The sequence below is a fragment of the Lepidochelys kempii genome, chromosome 20 (assembly GCF_965140285.1).
Source record: "Lepidochelys kempii isolate rLepKem1 chromosome 20, rLepKem1.hap1, whole genome shotgun sequence".
NCBI classification, from domain to species: domain Eukaryota; kingdom Metazoa; phylum Chordata; order Testudines; family Cheloniidae; genus Lepidochelys; species Lepidochelys kempii.
In genome coordinates this window covers 19,873,815-19,894,991 of record NC_136399.1, presented here as the reverse complement: position 1 = coordinate 19,894,991, position 21,177 = coordinate 19,873,815, and the positions used below count along the sequence as shown (strand labels likewise).

General features: G+C 41.3%; 1 protein-coding gene across 6 annotated transcripts in view; it reads left to right on the top strand.

The window, feature by feature from the left end:
- ATF7 (activating transcription factor 7) overlaps window positions 1-21,177 on the top strand; it is a 108,107-nt gene that overhangs the window by 16,467 nt on the left and 70,463 nt on the right. For 4 of the 6 annotated variants that reach the window (XM_073319013.2, XM_073319011.2, XM_073319014.2 and 1 more), the window contains exon 2: window positions 13,763-13,831. The exons of 1 other annotated variant lie outside the window; for it this stretch is intronic. In XM_073319013.2, the coding sequence (XP_073175114.1) occupies window positions 13,784-13,831 (48 nt within the window). In that variant the 5' untranslated portion in view covers window positions 13,763-13,783. Of the gene's footprint in view, window positions 1-11,367; window positions 11,514-13,762; window positions 13,832-21,177 lie in introns of all 6 variants that reach the window. One more of the 6 variants, XM_073319012.2, reaches the window with a different exon arrangement.

Sequence of the window (21,177 nt, the reverse complement as noted above, 5' to 3'; positions counted from 1 at the left end):
GGAGAGCCCCATGTGTCTCTGGAGTCACACATTAGCCACCCCTGCTCTAGAGCATGGGGTGCAGATCACATGGTAGGATCACCTGCATATATCTCACCTAATCAGTTCCCTGCCATTGTGCAGGCCTCTGGCATTGGTACAGCTTGGTCTTTCCTGTTCTTTGCCCGTAGCACACAATAGTTGAATCTCTGGAGAGCTGTACTACTTTGGTCTAATTCTGATTGTTGGAGTTGGTGTGGGGGTGGCTGTGTGGCGGTTAGCAGCCTGTGACATACAGGCAGTCAGACTAGATAATCTGGTGATCCCTTCTGGCATTAAACTGGTGATAAAGCTTCCAGCAAGCAGGTCTCTAAGGCCTGGTCTGCAGTTTTATATTGATATAACAATTTCAGTTAAGGGTGTGTGATGATTGCTTTACTGACATAGTTAAATTGGTTCAGCACAGACATGTTTGTACTGGTGTAAAAGGTGCCTTCTGTATCTTCTAAATGTACAGGAATAAGTTATACCAGTGTCTATAACTGTGTCCACACTTGGGAAGGATTGTACTGATGTAGTTAAAACCCAAAAAATTTTGTGTGTAGAAAAGCACTTGTTGAGATCTAGGCTGTTAAGACTAGTGGGCCCCAGGCATTCTTGTAATAACAGTAGTCACTGGCAGTGTACAGTGCAACAATATAGCGATATTTTTAGAGCATTTTTCATGCAAACAGTGTTGCCCAACATTCTACAGCGATAAATCATGACCAGAGCATTTCCATCCTGGTACTGAGGCATGAGAGGGAGAAGGATGTTCTTAGCGAAGATTTGATGAGATGGAGAGATACAAGGAAGCTTTTCTAAGTGGCAGGAGCTGTGTAGGTTCTTGTATTGTGCTCATCACCATAGTATCTGAGGGCCTTCCAGTAGTAGATTAAGTAATGTGACTAAAATGTTTGTTCTCTTATCCTTTCTCCAGGCGGGAGAAGTATGTGCAGTTGAGTGTTCTGTTCTGGAAAGTTTTAAACACCCACCCACCCTCCTTAGAGAAGGCAAGGTCAAAGATCTGCCTGGTATTTAGAGTGGAAGGTGGTGAGGTTTGTGATGGTCTTTAGTTCCTGTGAGAATTCATTCCACAGTCTAGAGCTGGCTCCCAAGAAAGCTCTGTCTCCTGCAAATTCAGGCTTTATCTTTAATGTTAAAAGAAAAGGAGTACTTGTGGCACCTTAGAGACTAACCAATTTATTTGAGCATGAGCTTTCGTGAGCTACAGCTCACTTCATCGGATGCATACCGTGGAAACTGCAGCAGACTTTATATACACACAGAGAATATGAAACAATATCTCCTCCCACCCCACTGTCCTGCTGGTAATAGCTTATCTAAAGTGATCATCAAGTTGGGCCATTTCCAGCACAAATCCAGGTTTTCTCACCCTCCACCCCCCCACACAAATTCACTCTCCTGCTGGTGATAGCCCATCCAAAGTGACAACTCTCTACACAATGTGCATGATAATCAAGTTGGGCCATTTCCTGCACAAATCCAGGTTTTCTCACCCTCCACCCCCCCACACAAACTCACTATCCTGCTGGTAATAGCTCATCCAAAGTGACCACTCTCCCTACAATGTGCATGATAATCAAGGTGGGCCATGTCCAGCACAAATTCAGGTTTTCTCACCCCCCCACCCCCATACACACACAAACTCACTCTCCTGCTGGTAATAGCTCATCCAAACTGACCACTCTCCAAGTTTAAATCCAAGTTAAACCAGAACATCTGGGGGGGGGGTAGGAAAAAACAAGGGGAAATAGGCTACCTTGCATAATGACTTAGCCACTCCCAGTCTCTATTTAAGCCTAAATTAATAGTATCCAATTTGCAAATGAATTCCAATTCAGCAGTTTCTCGCTGGAGTCTGGATTTGAAGTTTTTTTGTTTTAAGATAGTGACCTTCATGTCTGTGATTGCGTGACCAGAGAGATTGAAGTGTTCTCCGACTGGTTTATGAATGTTATAATTCTTGACATCTGATTTGTGTCCATTTATTCTTTTACGTAGAGACTGTCCAGTTTGACCAATGTAAATGGCAGAGGGGCATTGCTGGCACATGATGGCATATATCACATTGGTGGATGTGCAGGTGAACGAGCATCTGATAGTGTGGCTGATGTTATGTGGCCCTGTGATGGTGTCCCCTGAATAGATATGTGGGCACAGTTGGCAACGGGCTTTGTTGCAAGGATAAGTTCCTGGGTTAGTGGTTCTGTTGTGTGGTATGTGGTTGTTGGTGAGTATTTGCTTCAGGTTGTGGGGCTGTCTGTAGGCAAGGACTGGCCTGTCTCCCAAGATTTGTGAGAGTGTTGGGTCATCCTTTAGGATAGGTTGTAGATCCTTAATAATGCGTTGGAGGGGTTTTAGTTGGGGGCTGAAGGTGACGGCTAGTGGCGTTCTGTTATTTTCTTTTAGGCGTGTCCTGTAGTAGGTAACTTCTGTGCCAGAGAACAAAGTTGTTGACTAGTCTTCATTACAGATATAACCAATTAGTTCATTTTATCATCCATTTATCATTGTGTCAACAGACTTAGGCTGTAGTGTAGACATAGCCTATGTCAGCATAATTTATGTCACTTAGATGTGAATAAACCACCCTCCTGAGTGTCGTAAGTTACACCGACATAAGCACTCGTGTGCACAGCTCCTGTGTTGTCAGGAGAGCTTCTCTTGCCGACATAGCTTCTGCCACTCGCAGAGGTGGGTTTTTTATGCCAACGGGAGAGTTCTCTCCCTTCCGCATACAGCGTCTTCACCAGATGCGGTGCAGCTGTATCTGTACAGCTATAGCACTGTACGTTATAGACATGGCCTTAGTCATTGCATGCATTTTTATGATTTATGTATGCATGGGTAATTGTAACTTATTGCTTTTAATAAAATTTGTAGTACAGATAAGTCATTGTACATGGATAGCGACCCCACACATACTTGGACTTCGTGTGTTCCTAGAGTCTCCAAATTTGAAAAAAGCACCAGAGGTAATGTTCTCTCTGAGCTTGAAACTGTAGCAAGAAGAGCTGAACCCATGGTGGTAGTTAACAAATTACTAAATTCAATTTAAATACAATAAAAAAGCTACATGGAGCTGTCGGCTATCGTTTCGCTACCCTGACCCCAGACCACTGAAAATAAGGACACAGCGTAGACGTTACCTTATTTTGTTGATTTGAGGTGATACTCTGAGAACTTGATTTGATACTCACTGGGAAGCCAGCGGAGGACAGGGTTGATGTGTTTGCAGTATCCCGTGTTGCTGAAAGTGCTTCAGCGTTCTGTACCATTGGAGTTCTGTAGCACTGAAGACTTCATGCCCAGATCTATTGTATAGCTGTAGTCCAGCCAAGAGGTGATGAAGGTGTGACTAAATGAAGCCAGATGGAGTCTTCTAGACAATGAGAGAGAGCAGAAAAGAGACAATATTGTGTCTGCAAACTCTTCAAAAAGTTTTCATCTGCCCACCAGCATTACCTCTGTCTTCCTCAGGTTCAGTTTCAACCAGCTGTTCTTCATCCATGAGCTGATCTTGTTCAAACTCTGGGCTATCTGGTCTCGGTAATGGAGTGGTCATATGTGATGACAGGTAGAGTTCTGTCATCTGCCTATTCTTGGTATGACAGGTAGTCCAAGTCCTCTGACCAGTTCATCTAGTGGCTGCATGTAGATGTTGAATAAGACCAGAGAAAGAATTAATTCTTATGGGACTCCACAAGTGAGGGGTCTAGTAGTGGAACTGCTGTTTCCCATCATCACTTGTTGGGTGCTTCCCTCCAGGAAGAATTCAAACATTTTAGCGTATTATCCTGGACCTCTGCCACACCTCTCATGGTTGACAGTGTTGAGAGCTGCAGAGAGGTCCAGGAGGATGAGAATGACCATCTGCCCTCTGTCCGTTAACAGGAGACCATCTGTTAAGCCACCAGTTCCAGGTCCTGGACTGAATCCAGATTTTCTGGTCTAGGATTTTAACTTCAATTAAATGAGCTTGAAGTTGGCCTTTGGGTAGCTTCTCTGAGCTTGCTCAGGAATGGAATTTGATACTGGGCGGTCGTTGGCCAGAATCAATGTATCCAGGATTGGTTTCTTCATTGTTGGTCATGCTATTGTGTGCTTAAAGGAGAAAGGGAAGATTCCTTCCTTGAATGGCGCATTAGGTATTTTGATCATGAGTGGCTCCGGTTGCTCATGATTCTCCTTCACAAGCCAGGAAGGGCATGGGTCAGATGCACAAGCCCTGGGCTGAGAATCCTATAGATTGGGGAGTCAAAGGAGTGCTTCAGGGTTGGGGGTATGTGGCATTTGTACATATGAAAAGAAAGTTGTCTTCTGTACAACTATCCACCAAGAATTAGATCGTAGTCCCCCTCACAACAACTATGATGTTGCCAACAAAAACCACTGACTCGCTCTGTGACTGTGGGCAAATGACTTAAACTCCCTGCCTTGGTTTTCCCATCTGTAAAACCTGGATATATATTGAAAGCACTTTATAGATCCCATATTCGGAGAGGCTCAGTTATTTCACACTTACAAGAAAAATAAAAAAAATACAGAAACCATGATATATGAGAAACTGTTCCCACATAGAACAGCTTCTGAAATGGTTTCCATGAGATGCCAGCATGTTTTTAGGGGGTGAATTTTCCTTGTGGCAGACTGGCCTTTCATTCCTGTTGTCAATAAGTTCTATACATCTAATTTCCTGTGAAGCCCTGTTTAAATTTTTCCCGTAAGGGACTGTCTAGAGTAGGATAAAATGTTTTGTTTTTGTGTTTTAATGAGTTAGCGAACGCATTTTGCGACTACTTCAGTCTGTGGTCTGAAATAAAGTGGGAAATTTAGCACTTGGTTGTGCTAATGTCCAAATTCATGACTGATTAGCAGCACTTCCTGTAGACCTAGAATCATACAGTAGTAGGACTGGAATGGAACTCGAGGTCATCTAGTCCAGTCTCCTGCACTCGTGGCAGGACTAAGTATTATCTCTAGACTATCCCTGACAGGTGTTTGTCTAACCTGCTCTTAGAAATCTCCAATGATGGAGATTTCACAACCTCCCTAGGCAATTTATTCCAGTGCTTAACCACTCTGACGGGAAGTTTTTCCTAATCCAACCTGAACTGTCCTTACTGCAATTTAAGCCCATTGCTTCTTGTCCTATCCTCTGAGCTTAAGGAGAATAATTTTTCTCCCTACTCCTTGTAACAGCCTTTTAATGTACTTGAAAACTGTTGTGTCCCCTCTTTTCCAGGCTAAACAAACACATTTTTTTTCAATCTTCCCTCATAGGTCCTGTTTTCTAGATCTTTAATCTTTTTGTTGCTCTTCTCTGGACTTCCTCCAATATGTCAACATCTTTCCTGAAATGTGGCACTTAAAACTGGACACACTACTCCAGTTGAGGCCTATTCATTGCAGCATTAACCTTATTTAAAAATAATTGTTTGAACTTTTGATTATTGAAATAAGCAAAAATGACTCCTCACATCAGTCTCCCAAATAGGATTCTCATCACAAGTAAGTAACGTGATAAGCACTTCAGTTTGCCATATAACTACAGCCATGTCTACACTGACGAGCTTACAGCATCACATCTCTACCACTGTAAGATCGCTTATGTAGCCGCTCTATGCCAACAGGAGAGAGCTCTCCTGTCAAAATAATGAAACCACCTAAATGAGCGGCGATAGCTATGTCTGCCAGATATACTCTCCTGCCGACATAGTGCTTTGCACATGAGCGCTTATGCCGGCAAAACTTATGTCACTCAGGGGTGTTTTGTTTTTGTTCCCCACACCCCGAGCAACATAAGTTTTGCTAACATAATTGAAGGTAGACCTGGCCTAAACTTGTGTAGTAAGGGGAGATGTCATTTTATATCACACCTCTCCCTCCCTGCCACCTTTTCCCTTTCATTTGTTCTGAGAGACATATAAAGCCCTGTCTACAGGGGCAAAAATGCTTATTTTTCAATTAAATTAGCTGAAATTAACCCTCCCCCCATTCCAAACAGCTGTGTAGACCAGTGGCTCTCAACCTTTCCAGACTACTGTACCCCTTTCAGAAGCAAAAAGAAAAAGAGTACTTGTGGCACCTTAGAGACTAACCAATTTATTTGAGCATGAGCTTTCGTGAACTACAGCTCACTTCATCGGATGCATATGAAGTGAGCTATAGCTCACGAAAGCTCATGCTCAAATAAATTGGTTAGTCTCTAAGGTGCCACAAGTACTCCTTTTCTTTTTGCGAATACAGACTAACACGGCTGTTACTCTGAAACCTTTCAGAAGCCTGACTTTTGTCATGCGTATCTCACTTAAATTGCTTGCTTACAAAATCAAAGTGTCACAGCACACTATTACTGAAAAACTGCTTACTGTATCATTTTTACCATATAATTATAAAATAAATCAATTGGAAATATTGTACTTACTTTTTTCAGTATATAATATATATAGAGCAGTATAAACAAGTAATTGTATGAAATTTAACTTTGTACTGACTTCGCTAGTGCTTTTTACGTAGCCTGTTGTAAAACTAGGCAAATATCTAGATGAGTTGATGTACCCCCGGAAGACCTATGTACCCCCAGGGGTACATGAACTACTGGTGTAAACAATGTTCGACAAGATTGTTTTGGTTAATTGTGCTCTAGCTTAAGCAGAGTCTAGCAACAATGTAAATTGATTTATTCAGTTTTAAAGGTGTTAAATTCTGTCTGCACAGGTATTGGAGGAGTGCTTAATCCTTTAAAGCTAACTTAATTGAAAAACACACACCTTTTTTGGCCAATGTAGACAAGGACAAAAGTACTTTTTTCTTTAACTTCACATATGATGGTTTGTATATAGTTAGCTTCACTGTTTCCTAAATTTTTGTGTGAGTGTTTCACAGCAAAATGGTAAAGAATTATTTTTTTAGATTAAAATCATGGTTGTAAAACCACTGAAACAACTACTAAGGGAACTCAGCACCTGGGGTTTTATCTGAAACAGCTTTCAACTACTTGGAAGTGAGTCGGATGTGCAGGGTGGCAGGGGAATTCACTGATCGCATTGTGGGAGGCCAGGGATGTACATGGGACGGGGGCAAGTTATGTGCAGGGGATCCTGTGTGGGGAGACAGGCTGTGGCCTTGAATAGGGAGCACCCAATCCTTATTCCTCTGACTCCCTTGCATCGTGACTCAACCCCATTTCCTCTTCACAGAACCTACCATTTCCCCACTTTCCCATTTCTGTCTGCCTTCATTGTGAGGCATACAGACATTTCTTTTCTTTGGGGCAAAAACAATTAACACAACAACCTCTGAAGCAACGTAGGAAGCAAAGCAGACATCTGAAAAACCTGTGTAGTCTATGTTCTCAGAACTATATAATTTTACTCAACCCCCACCTAAAAATTGTATTGATGTAGCAATCAGTGGCCATGTCTACACTACTGGCTAAATGAGCACTGCTGTAATGTTGATTTAGTGGGTCTGGTGAGGACACACTGAGTCGATGGGAGAGTGCTCTGCTGTTGACTTCTGTACTTCACCTCCTAAAGAGGCAGAAGCTATGTTGATGGAAGAGTGTCTCCCATCAACATAGCGTGTTGTAGCGACCACTGTAAGTCGACCTAAGTTATGTCTACTTCAGTTACGTAATTTATGTAACTGAACTAGCGTAACTTAGATCGACTTACAGTATTAGTGTATACCAGCCCTGAAATATAGACAAGGTGAACAATGAGAAGAGTTGTCTAGAGCCAACCAAGGCTAGCCGCAGCTGTGTTTTAAAAAGACCTACCTCTTCCCTTGTTCATGAGTATTGGGAGATAAAGTGGGGACCTGAGCACGGGACCCGGAGTAGAATTCTAATTCCTTGGGCAAAACTCTTAACCTCTCTGCCTTTCCCCCTCCCCCAATAAAGGCTTGTCTACACTAGGATTTGTCGCAGCTAGGTAACATGTTAACATGCAGCTTGCCCTGTCTACACAAGTTTTCAAACACATTAGTTAAAATGTTTTAGCTAACATTTTTTTACAAATATACCTTTGCATCCTAGTTTAGACATGTTCCTTAAAATGGGAGAACACATTCCTCACGTGGGTGTTGCTAGGATTAACACATTTCTTTAAAGTGCTTTGAAGATACAAAAGTGCTAAGCATGAGAGTTTGTTTAGCTACTGTCAAGCTATATCAAAGCCTTTAGGACTGTTAATGTCACTTATGTGAGGGAATTTCCTCCCTCCAAGGCTGTCTCGCAGGTTCTTGTGCTGCATTTGCTGTGTCTGTCTGTCCTACTGTAGATTTTCAGGGGTGGGATGTCAAATGCTTCAGAAGTGATCCAGTTCCAAAGCAAGTCTGTGTGGTGGTATAGGTATGTCCTATTGTGATTCACAATCTGATACTTCGATTTGGTTTGAATTTTTTGGATGAACCATTCTAGAGAAGGGTGAGGTATTATACTGTTGTCTACACTCCTCTTGTGAAAAGAAAAGGAGTACTTGTGGCACCTTAGAGACTAACCAATTTATTTCATCGGATGCATCCGATGAAGTGAGCTGTAGCTCACGAAAGCTCATGCTCAAATAAATTGGTTAGTCTCTAAGGTGCCACAAGTACTCCTTTTCTTTTTGCGAATACAGACTAACACGGCTGTTACTCTGAAACTCCTTTTGTGAAGATTCATAAATCCTTTTGTGACACTGTAATGGTCTTGCTCTAGAAATGATGATATTTAAGTTGTTGACTGTCAGTGGGGGAATAAGCACCTTTAAGGAACAGGAAAAACTCAGAAACAAAGCCATTGTTTTCATATACTACTTAAGGATCTGAGGGGTGGGAATAGGAAAATATACAGGCTCTGGAAGCAGAAGCTTTTTCTCAGTAGAATGTTGGGGTCCCCCCCAAACTTTCCATGAGGTAGCAGATGCTCTTCAGAAGTGCACTGACAGAATTTTAAAGAATGATTCAATAATCTAATTCTTTGCTTTACGTTGCATTTTCAAACATGCTAAAAATAATCAAAACAGCAAAATATGGTCCTGGGGTTGTGGGAAAAGAAATAAAAATGCTGTTCTCCCAGTATCCAATCATTTGATTGTTCTGCCTTTTTTCTTAAGAATAGAGATTATTGAAGCAATTTATCCTGACTAAGTGTGATATAAATCTCTGTACATGTATTTACATGCCGGTTATTGTTCTTAGTGAGTGAGCAGTTAATAGTTTTTGAGGGACAAAATGAATCCTCCTAATATCTTGCAAGATCAGTTAACTGCAATTCTCATAGCGCACAAGTCTCAAATTTTTAAACAGAGCTGCTTGTTACACTGTCAGAAGTGTCTGGGGGGGAAACCTGAAATGTTGTTTTTTTGTTTTGTTATTTTTTGGCGTCCCCCCCCCCCCCAGTTTTGATTAGTTTTATCAAGCCCCAAGAGTGTCTGCTGATCCATTTTTTAAAATGTCTTAAACAGCTTTTACGTGAACTGGAAGCATAAATACCAAATGAAGAGAGAACCAAAATCTTAAGTATTGGTGGAAGAAACAAGCTGTTTGTGACAGATGTTTGACATTACATTAATTAAAAGTAAGGATTTTTGCCTTGTAAATTAGAGCAGCCCTTCCTATTATCCTGCAAATATAATAGAATTTATTAGAAAAAATAAAATCACTTCTCCTCCTAGCTAAGTACACCATGCCGCTCCATTTAAAACCCCAAACTGTGTTAAAGTTTTGACTTTATAACCATCTTCACCCTTTCACCAATCAGTAGCTTCACCATTTTTTAAGGAGGATTTTTGCAAAACTTGAAAGATAACTAATGCCACCTTTCATCCATTCCTTGTCTGCCATTCACCTGTTATCACAACATGATTGTTCTTTCTTCAATGGTTTAATAGCTCCAAAACCTGCTGTTTAAAATTGCTGATGAAATTCACCACTGGACTGACAGAGGACTTCATTCCCCGTGGCTGTCTTGACAATGCAATCTCCCCTCGTACACTGCCTCACCAGTGTACCTAACCCCTAGCTCTCTATGTGAGGGGAGCATAGTCTCCATAGGCATACAATCCTTGGTACTGAGATTGACAGCTTGAAGATTTGGCAATCATAGCAGTTTACATCTTCAAAGTGCTGTTTTAAACATTAATTATTAACCACCCTTGCTTCACAGAGTGTATCTCCTTTTACAAATGGAGAAATTGAGGCATGAAGATGGGAATCAACTTGTCAAAGACCACACAAGTCATTGTCTAACCAGGGATTAGAAATCTGGAATACTTGACATGCAGTTTTGGGTTGAGTCTTATAGACCACACTAAAATGGTTACTGACCTAATGTCTGGAGGTACTGAGGGGTCTTAGGACCAACATGCAGTCCAATGTCCTTTCTGTTTGTAAAAACCAGCTGGATATACTGGGACTATGCTTGGTGGATACCATTACATCCTTTTGGGAGAACAGGGTATCCGCTTCCTTTGAATAGACAATTGTTAGGTCTTGTCTTGGTATACTATCTTTTGATACTGATAGTCCTGCCAAATTACCATCCTGTTCCAAACTTTACCCTCTTCTGGGAAAGGTGGTGACAAAGCAATTCTAGCAAGATTTGGAGGGAGTCTTAACTTTTCCTTCACTCCAGTTAGATTTCCAATCTGGTTATGGTACAGAAACAGCATCCGTTGCATTACCCATCTAAAGGAAGAAATCAAAGATAAATTTACAATGTTGGCTCTTTTAGATCCATCTACTTCCTTTGATACAGCTGACTGCAAGGTTCTGGGGTGATGGTTCTGGTCCTTAGCTGGGGCTGATGGAGTTTGTCTGGTCACTTTGCTCCTTTCTTTCTAGATTTCAGAGAATTGTTTTGAGTGAATGAGCATGGGGCAGACATGCATGTTACTGCAGCATCTGACCTTGACATTCCTCCTGTTTGAAGACTTTGTATACACGTTAGTTCTTAAAGAAGCATGGACTTACCCTGCTTTCAATATGCTGTTGATAACACCCATATCTATATCTCTGTTTTGTGGGGTCATCTGATGCATATGAGTGATTTTACCCAATGCCTGAATGAGATTAGGCGTAGAATGAGGGCTAGATGGTTGAAGATCAGTCTGGAGAAGATTGTGGTGATGTTTCTACGCTTTGGTTAGCAACTCAAAGAAGTGGCGGAGATCAGCCCCCTTGATTTGAGGGAGTTCACTTGTCTTTTGGTTTCTCAAGTTAACAATTTGAGGTCTGAGTTGGAAGCTTAGACAGATGTGGCCGAGACTGGTTTGTCGTCTTCTCTCCCCCCCCCCCCACAAAAAAACTGCGCTTGTTGAGGCTTTTGACATATTTTAGATACTCCTCTTGCTGTTATCTACTATGCCTTTGCCATGTCGAGATTAGATCACTGTCAGGAGCTCTCTAGGCCATAATCTTCAGATCCATGAGAAAACTCCTGCTTCGTGCTGTGATGGGGCTCCAGGATCTATATTAATTTACAGGTACAATTTAAGATGTTACTGTTGATTTATAAAGTCCTAAGCGTTTGTGTTCCAGCTGCGTCTCTTGTGGGGGTTTTCTGATCAGTAGATGCCTCTGAGCTGATAGTCCTGTGGTTTCTGAGGGAGGGATTGCTAGCAGGGCATTTTCTGTGAGGGGCCATTGCATTGGAACTGTTCTCCTTCCCCAACCACAAACGAAATCCCAAGCCAGTTTGCTTCTTCTAGGATCTTTGGAGCTTGTTAACCTTCAGTGCACTCTGCAAGGCTCATTTAACTTTCTCTGAGTTTTCTGGGAGGTGTGTGGGGGCTAATATTTGTGGTTAGCCTTATTTAGGTGCAAATTATGAAGCACCCCTGTTGTCAGTCCATTATATTTTTGTTTGGAGGCTATTTACCCATTGTTTTTTCATGTTTATATAGGGCCTAGAGTTCATTTGCTTAATAAATCTAAACATGGTCCAAATTGTGATAGAAGACTTTGTAGATACCCTTTAGAAAGATCAGAATTGCAATCCACTCATTTCACATGGGCTGCTAAACAGCTATTGATGGGAACAGTTTTTAGCCAGGACCAACTTGGGCCAGATTTGATCAAGCACTCTAGGGAGAGAAAAGCACCACATCTCATCAGTCCTTTCAGATATGCTATTACTTTACACCCCTAAGCCATCTTTAGCTCCAATTAAAATGCAAACTTCTCCCCCAACCCACCACATCCCCCCCCCCCCCCCGTCTTGTTTTGTTGCACCACTAGAGTACTTTCCATATAGTTCCAAAAAATAACTCTCTCCACCCTCTCAGTGCTACTGAGGTGTTTTTACATGGTTAGAAATTTTAAAATCTAAACAAAAAAGTGTGGTTTTTTTTATGAACTAATTTTGGCTGCATCCTGGTTCCATTTCTGTTCTTGGCTCCAGTGATGCATGTCGGCTTTCTACAGCCAAGAGCGTAACTGAGAGAGAGAGGCTAGAAGCAACATGAACAGTCAGGACACGTTCACACAGTAAACCCCCTGAAGAGATAACATTTTCTTTATTATAGCTTTTTAAAATCTAGCTATAAAAATATCAGTGGGTGGATGGAACCATTATTTCTAGAATTTGAGGTGGTGGGGGTTACTTTATTTACTCTTATTTTTTATTAATAAGAATAGCTTTACTTGTAGCGTAATAGGACAGAGTGCTTTGTTATCCTTGGCTATAATCTGTGATAAACTACCCTTGCCATCAGCCATGTAGTTTACCCACTAGGGAGCCAGATTATTGCCTTGTAAAATGGAGGCACCACTCCTATAATCCCTTAATTAATTAAATGACAAATTTTAGTTCTCTCCCATTGAAAATATAACTTGTATGTAGAACAGACTCGATTTATCTGACTGCTTCTGGGTTACACATTTTTCTGTAGAATGTTACTGTGTGTGTGTGTGTGTTGTGCACGTGCGTGCTTTGTATACTGTATTAAAAATCAATGAAGAAAATAAAGAATTTGATTAATACTTTGCTTTCTCTAGTACCTTCCATCTGAGGATACAGGAGTGTTTTGCAAATGTTTATTATTTCTTACAGTCCTACTGTGAGACATGTCGGTACTGTCTCCATTTCCAGGTGGGGGTTTGGGGTGAATACTGAGGGTATGTTTACACTGCAGCTGGGAAAGTTTCTTCCCAGTGCGGGTAGACAAACATGCATTAGCACAGGGAGGCAGCTTGAGATAGCCAGGGGTCCAGGTAGGTTTGTACTCAGGTGGCTAGCCCGAGTGGCAGCCTGTGCTGCCCCTGGCTACTCTGCTACTTTCAGTGTACTTATTTGAGCAGAGCTACCATGTCTGCCTACCCATGCTGGGAAGCATGCTCCCAGCTGCAGGGTAGACATACCCTGAAATGGAGAGAGCAGGAAGTCTCTTGCTGAGGCCAGGCCATGAAAGAATCAGAAATGGAACCCCGGAGTGCTGACTACATGTCCCTTATTCTGACCAGTAGACTAGGCTGTCATGGCTCCTCCTTTAACTATTAGACAAAATTTCCTCTTTGCAAATGCAAAAATTACTGGGTCACATTAATTAAGACTTTAACTGAGACTGGATTAATTCCTTCTTCTGTACATGTAATCTAAGGGGCACAGAAAGCCCCTTCTTCCCCATATCAGCAGTCTTACTTAATTATATTCCTTTAAAGAGCTTCTGCTCCTGATATTTTGAATTTTTTTAGCTTATTTAACAATTTCCATCCCTCTTTCCTTTCTCCTCAGCTTTGCCCAGCTATATAAGATATGGGAGACGACAGGCCGTTTGTGTGCAATGCCCCCGGCTGTGGACAGGTACTTTTACAGTATACTTTATTGTGAATGTGTTGTTGTGAATCAAAGTGTCTGTTTTTATCACTGAGGCAAAGAGTTTAGAGCCAGCATTTTACATGATCACTGAAGGTAATCAGATCGGAGGATTTGCAGTGTGTAAATCCAAGTTATGAGCAAGTGCAGGCACTACAAAGTAATGAAATCTGCCTTGCTTTGTGCCATATTGTTATTCTGCTGGTGTCTTTCATAAGACCCACACAGCCCAGAAACAACACGCTGATCTCCAGTTAACGTTTTCTGATAGCGTTACACACATTCATTCAAGGCTATTTAGCCAAAGGACAGATATTCCTTCTCTGTCAGGATGAGTTAGCTGTGATAGCATATTCCGTAAGGCAGCTGAGAATGTGACAGTTGATGGTTTGCTGCTATGTGAACCCCAAACTGCTAGATTCTATTTTGAGCTTTAAAAAAAAAAAAATTTTTTTTTCCTCCATAGGTTACCTGCTAGTGTTAGTTGCAGCCTTGCAAAACTCTTTTTGCTCACTCACCTGGGTTGAGTGTTTGTTCGTTTTTTATGAATGAGTAAAATACCTCTTTTCATGTGATAAAGGTCAGGTGAGTAGACTTTTGTGCCTGGGCTGGTAAATGTCCATGACAAGTCTGTCTCCTCCTCCCCACCCCCCTTAGGGTTTCCTTGAAGTCTGACTTAATACAAAACAAACCTCTAAGAACAGACAGTGTCGTTTTCCCTTCATTAAAACACTAGTGCCTCCTGATCCTTTATAGCGCCCATTGCCCATACCATCTGGGCAACTCTCACTTTTCCTTTAAAAAACAAAACATATGAACTATTGAGCCATTCAAGTGGGGACTTGGTAAAATCCTACATAAATTCCTTACCGTAGTTACTGTTGGCTAATGAATTAAAAGCCTATGTGTTATGGTTCAAAAATTTCAGAAGGGGTGAACAGGCATGCCCCTAAATGGTTTGTGGCTTTTAACCAGATCTTCAGTGATTCATATCCACTTTGTTACATAATGGTCACAGTCAGGGAAATGGGTTGCCAAACTATTATGATTGACACACTTGGGAGCCATAACTAATTCCCTGGATGAACCCCCACAGCATAATTTAGGGTTTTTTTTTAAAAAAAAAATATTTTAATGCCTCTTCGGGTCTTTCATGATGAACATTGAAAGGGATAATTCTGTACCCTTGAGGCATGTGCTTTAAGACATGATAATATTTTGATACAGCTACTTGGTTAGTGGATTAGATTTTTCTGCTACACAAAGTACTTTGCCTTTTCTAAAAACAAATGCAGTTGCTGTGTTTTAGTCTTTTTTTGCTTAAGAACATTTCTAGTATCAGTCTAATCTGATGCATTTTTTATTCTGCCCTTATGTGGACTTGATTTTGTAGCCTGTTTTCTCTCTCATTTGTTCCTGAAATTGTGCAAGTCATCATAAACTGTACTTGCTGTATCTGAGCACTGACATGAAGACTTCAGTTATTTAACTCTAAAATCAGATTCATAAGCAAATGAGGCAACCCAAAACTTATTTAAATAATTTAAAAAAACCTACCCAAATGAGATATAAGGGTGGCTGCTTTTCTCTTTCATTGCTCAAGGAGAATCCTCCTCCTCCTTGTGTGTAATTCTGTCAATTCTTGATTTTTAATGTTGAAATGTTAACTTTACACCAATTATTATTATTTTTTTGTTATGGCAGTGCGTAAGGGCCAATCAAGAATGCAGCCCCATTGTGCTGGCTGCTGTACAAACACAGTAGTAGACAGCCTGTGCCCAACAGAATGATGCATACTCTATAAGGCTAGAAGGGACCACTGTGGTCATGTAGTCTGATCATGTGTATAACACAAGTCATAGGACTTCCCTGAATTTAATTCTGTTTGAAGTAGAGCATATCTTTTAAAAAAACATCCAGTCTTGATTGAAAATTTTCTAGTAATAAAAAATCCACCATAGCCTTTAGTAAATTGTTCCAATAGTTAATTACCCTCATTATTAAAAATGTGCACCTTATGTCTAGTTTAAACTTGTCCACTTCAACTTCTGGCAATTGGATCTTGTTGATCTATTTCTCAGCTAGATTAAAGAGCCCTTTATTATTCTTGCTGTTCCCAATGTAGATACATATAGACTCTGATCAAGTCATCTTTGTGTTCAGCTAAATAGATCGAGTTCATGAATCTTTTGCTGTAAGGCATGTTTTCCGATCCTTTAATCATTTTTCGGTTGTGCACTTCACGCTGAAGGTTTTCAAGCCATAAGCATGGCATTCACCGCTAAAATGCAACCACCTCTGCAGTGAAATGCAGCTGTTGAATAGCACAGAGAAACAGTAGACAACAGTCTGGGACTGGATGTGGAGGTGAATATCCAACTTTGAATGCATTTAGGGAGGCCATAATGTCAGCTGAAGTTCATTTCTCCATAGACAACCTTTTAATCAATGCAAACAAGGAAATACAGGGCCAGCAGTCTTCCACTTCCCCGGCTGTATATAAGATTGGTTGGTAGCTTTTAATAACTTGATTTTTATAGTAGAAATTGAGGGACCATTCTTTTAGGCAGACTGTTTTCAGTGGTCAAATTCTGACGACATGTGCTGCCATTTCTGGCACCAGACCCTGACCTTTGACAAGCTACCTAGATTCCTTCTATCAAAAGGGTTTCCTTCAGGTAAACATATAATCAAATATGGAGGGTCAGTTCAACTGTGGCTTCCATTATGATTGCACTCACTTATTCCATGGGTGAATTTGTCCCCAAGTTGCCTAAGAATCGGGACCACTGTTTCCAAATGTGGTTGGCTAAAGATAGACACCTAAATCTTTGTGTAGACAGCTAGGTAAGTGGCATGACCTTTCAAAGGTCCTGAGCACCTACAACTCCTGATATAATCAGTGGGAGCTGTGGGGGTGGGGGGGAAGCAGCTTTTGAAAATCAGGCTTCTTTTTATTTCGATGCCCAACTTTAAGTTTGAAAACATGGGTCCAAGATTCTATTAATAACATGATTATATTGCTTACAGTGTTGTACTAACTAGTCCTTTTCCAAGGAAATAGAGACAATTCCTGCCCCCAAAGAACTTGCAACTCAAAATATTGAAGCTAATAACTACATTCAATATCCTATATGAAATAAGTCTCAGTCCAGCTCCCAATAGAAAGGTTATAGAAGTCACCATCACAGTATGACAGCGATCCTCCCTTTATTGCCAGTTGCAGCAGAGGCCAACGATTGGATGGATGGATGTGAGGGCGGGCTCTTCTCTCCACTATGGAGGACTGTCCCTTCAGGTCAGGGGTGAGGGACATTGGAAGATGAGGCTTTTCTTGCTGCAGTTCATACTTTCTAAACATCAGGCACCTGTCAGAGACCCTGGTACACTTACCTGCAGTGTGCCAGGTTACAGCCTCTCTTTCTGGCTCCTCCAGAGCCCCCAGCTGCACTTTACCCCCACATCTTTTCTTATGCACACACCCAGTCTGTGATCTCCAAAAGCCATGAGTTTGCCTCATTAGTGCCCTCTGGACAGTGTCCAAAACTGTCCCTCTGTCATACCAGAAGGGGGAAGCTTGACAGGGAGCCTCTGTGACTGTGGGGTCCCTATATGTGACTATCTTGCATAGCTGGTCGTCGTTCCTTTGGATAGCGTCCTCTGACTCCTTTGCAGAGCGGTAGGTGCTGCCTGGAGTTCTCTGTTTACATGCCCCAGTCTTTTCCCTTGTTTTAAATCTTTGAATCATGCTCCCATTCCTGTGGTTTGTTTTTTTGTTTTTGATTTGTCCCATGGAATCAGTTGATCTTTCGTCCTGTGACCCATTTCTCAACTGAGGGGGTGAGTTAGGGTGACAAGATAGCAAGTGTGAAAAATTGGAACATTCCCCCCTTGCCCCTGGAGTGGTGGTATAGTTACATATATGACACAGCCCCTAATATTGGGACATCTGGCCAACCTAGGATGGGCCCTTAGGTGTAGGTGGGCTCTGCCCACCATTCATGAATAGCAAATAGGCTGGCACCTTTCACCACCATTGTATTTATATGTTTGGTCTTTAAAATAGTATGTATATACTATTTTAAAGACCAAACATAAATATAATGGTGGTGAAAGGTGCCAACCTATACTGACCAAACAGGTTAAAACTTTCATTATCCATGCATGTGCACAAATATGACCCTGGGCAGACAGCCACAAGCTATGTCTCGTGTTCTTATTTGCAGTTCAGAACTCATTTATGATCTTCAGTGACCCACCATTTGGAAACACTGCATTAAAGAGCATATGAGCAGGAGAAAGCAGAACAACGCAAATAGCTCTGAAAAGCAGACTTGGAACAACTGTTATGAAGCCAGTCACAAAATTTTTTTTGCTAAAGGGAGAAGTCCATCACTTCCTTATATGAGTTGTCAGTTGGCTCTTCTTTTCCTATGTGGTTGTGACTAGCCTCTCACTTTACTTCCTTTCTTGCTCCTTTTCCCTTCCCCTCCACTGCTTCTGTATAGAAATTCGAAAAATGCTGTGGTAAGGGCAGGTGAAGGGAGTGGATACCTAAAATAGATTAGAAGATCTTACAATACTCACCATATCATCAAAACTTGTGAGCTTGCAGTGGGTATGTAAACATGTTTTGGTTGCTAGGTCTTTAATGGCTGTTATTTTTGGATTCTGTACATGATTACTTCCCAACAGTGAGTTTGATGTGACCCAGCTGAGTGCTAAATGTGCTGCATATACTTTTTAAAAAAAAGATTCTGCTCAAGGTCGTTTATCTGGTTGGTTTGTTTTTTGTTTTTGTTTCTCTTGTTTAAGAGGACAGATGACACTCTCTTTCCCCCCCCCCCCCCGCACCCCGTTACCCTCTCCCTCATTGCCAGAAAGAGGAGCTCTTGAACAAACAAGAATGTGTCCCTTGGCTGCAACATTCTCTGAAGGAAATGAAGAAAATAAAGCAGCATGTTAGTCTCTGTATTGATTATAGTAGATGCAAAGCTGTGCCTTGAGTAAGGCTTTTGTTGTGTGTAATGTGAAACGGATCCAGAAGGTCCTGTTGGGGAAGGTGTCATGCACTAGCTAATGATTATTAAAATAGTCTTCTAACCCCATTTAAAATACACTCTCTGTGATTAACTACACCCTTTGGAACTAAATGTTAGCAATAAACTTTAATGTTGTCGTTACAGTGGAAAGGTATTGACTAAAAATGTATAATGATACAGCACTGACTCATTAATAAAAAGGAAGATTTTAGCAGGTTTAAGCATCTTAGACATCTAGGGCAAAGGTCTGAGAGGAAGGCATGGATTCTGCTCACAATTCTGCCACTGATTTAGTGTGACCTGAGACAAGTCACTTAATTTCTGTGCCTGTTTTCACCTTCTATAAAAATATGTAAAAATACTTAGCTACCTATTAAAAGCACTTCCAAGATTCAGGATTAAAAGTGGAATTGAATCATTGATGGTGCAAAATGGTATGTGTTGGAATGGTTGGGGGGAGGGTGTGTGTGTGTTTTGATAATGGAATGTACCTCCCTCTACCTTTATAATGGTATCTGTGAAGGTTGCACAGTTTTTGGATTTTTAGGAAGGGTTATAACGGAAAGAAGATCATTATTAATATGCTTCATCCATAACCTAAACTAGAGAGCTGTTTTAGTGGAGGTGTGATAATGTTGAATATATTCCACAAGAAGGAGGACTTTGGTCTGTTACCACCCCGAAAAACGGAATGTTTCATTTTTAAGTGACACACCGCTTACAGAATCTCATCACATCATATTTATACAAGCCATTTCCTCAAACCATCGTTTGGGTCTTAAATTCTTAAATTAAGGGTGGGTTTATTCCCCTCTAAGCCCATGCCATTGGGGTGATGTCCCTGGAAAGTCCAAGAAACTAGAAGCCCAGAACTTTCATGAGGGCAGAAAAATGATTTTTCTTCTTTGTCGCTTGTTGTATCCTCTTATCTTGTCATATAATAGAAATAATGTTTATGGCATTGAAGCCACAGCATCACTTGGCATTTAACCAACCTCAAAAGCAGTTTATTGCTTTGTATACTCTGCCACTATGACCATTATCCCTTAAATCTCTATTGCTTTGTAATATACGAGGCAACAAATGGCTTCTGTGATTGGCTAAATGTGGAACTGAAGCTAAGGTGTGTTTTATCGCCTGTATAATACAAATGAATATAGATTATTCCTGTTATACGAGCTCTGATATTAAAGAGAAAAAAGGTTCTCTTCTCTCTCTGTGTGAGGCTTTCTAGTGGCAGGCTGTCCTCTCCATGCTTCAGCATTTCCAGTGGCATAGAATATGTAGTTTGCTAAAGCCTTGCCTGCACTGGAGATGTGCTGTTTCCAGCCACCATGACAGCCACTGGTGTAAACCATCACTGTAGACAGTGTAAACGACGGTCTGCACCAGCACATTTTATCCCAATTCTGAGTAGGGGGTGAACTGCACCAATGCAAAGAACGGCTTTGCCTGCCTACAGTAGGATTTGTACTGGTGCAGGTACATCAATGGCTGGAAATCTCCAGTGTAGGGAAATCTTAAGACTAACTATACAGAAAAAACTCCATTGTGAAGCAGTTGTACACAACAACGTGGAGGAAGAGAGGGTAAATACTACTACATGGCTTAATTTTTCAGTTCTGTGTTTGTGTGGGTTTGTGTTAGGCATAGTGTGTGTGTGAGTGACAAGCCTGAACAATGAAGTGTTTTGTAGATTAATTTCCTTGGGTTTTTTGAAGTGTTTAACTGGAGAAGGCGGGGGGCAGACCTGTGGTAGTAGAGTACAATAGGAGAATACCTTACCCATCAGCAACTGTGGATAGAATAAAACATGAGACACATGCTCCTCATGGTGAAGGTTGTATGTGCCTGGGCTCATCAATAAGGCCTCTGTGCAACTGGCCCCAATCAACTAATCAGGCATGTGTGCACAGCACATAGCAGCATTCAATTACAGGCTGAACCTCTCTTGTCTGGCACCCTCGGGACCTGACCGGTGCCGAACCTGAGAATTTGCCGAACCACGGGAGGTCAATACAGTATTATAGTGAGCAGGTTTCGTTTTATTTTTATTTTGCTGAGGTGAATAAACAGAACAACGTACCGATGTGCCCTTTTCCAATTTCTGCAACAATTCTACCTTTTGCTGTATCGATATTGACACATGCTTATGCTTAGCAGCATTACCAGCACTTCCACTGCTTACTGGTGTCTTAGAAGACATATTTAGGGGTAAATAGAGCTAAATAACAGCACAGAACACTGAGAGCCAGGACTGACAGCTGTAAACAAACTTTGCCGGACCGCGGG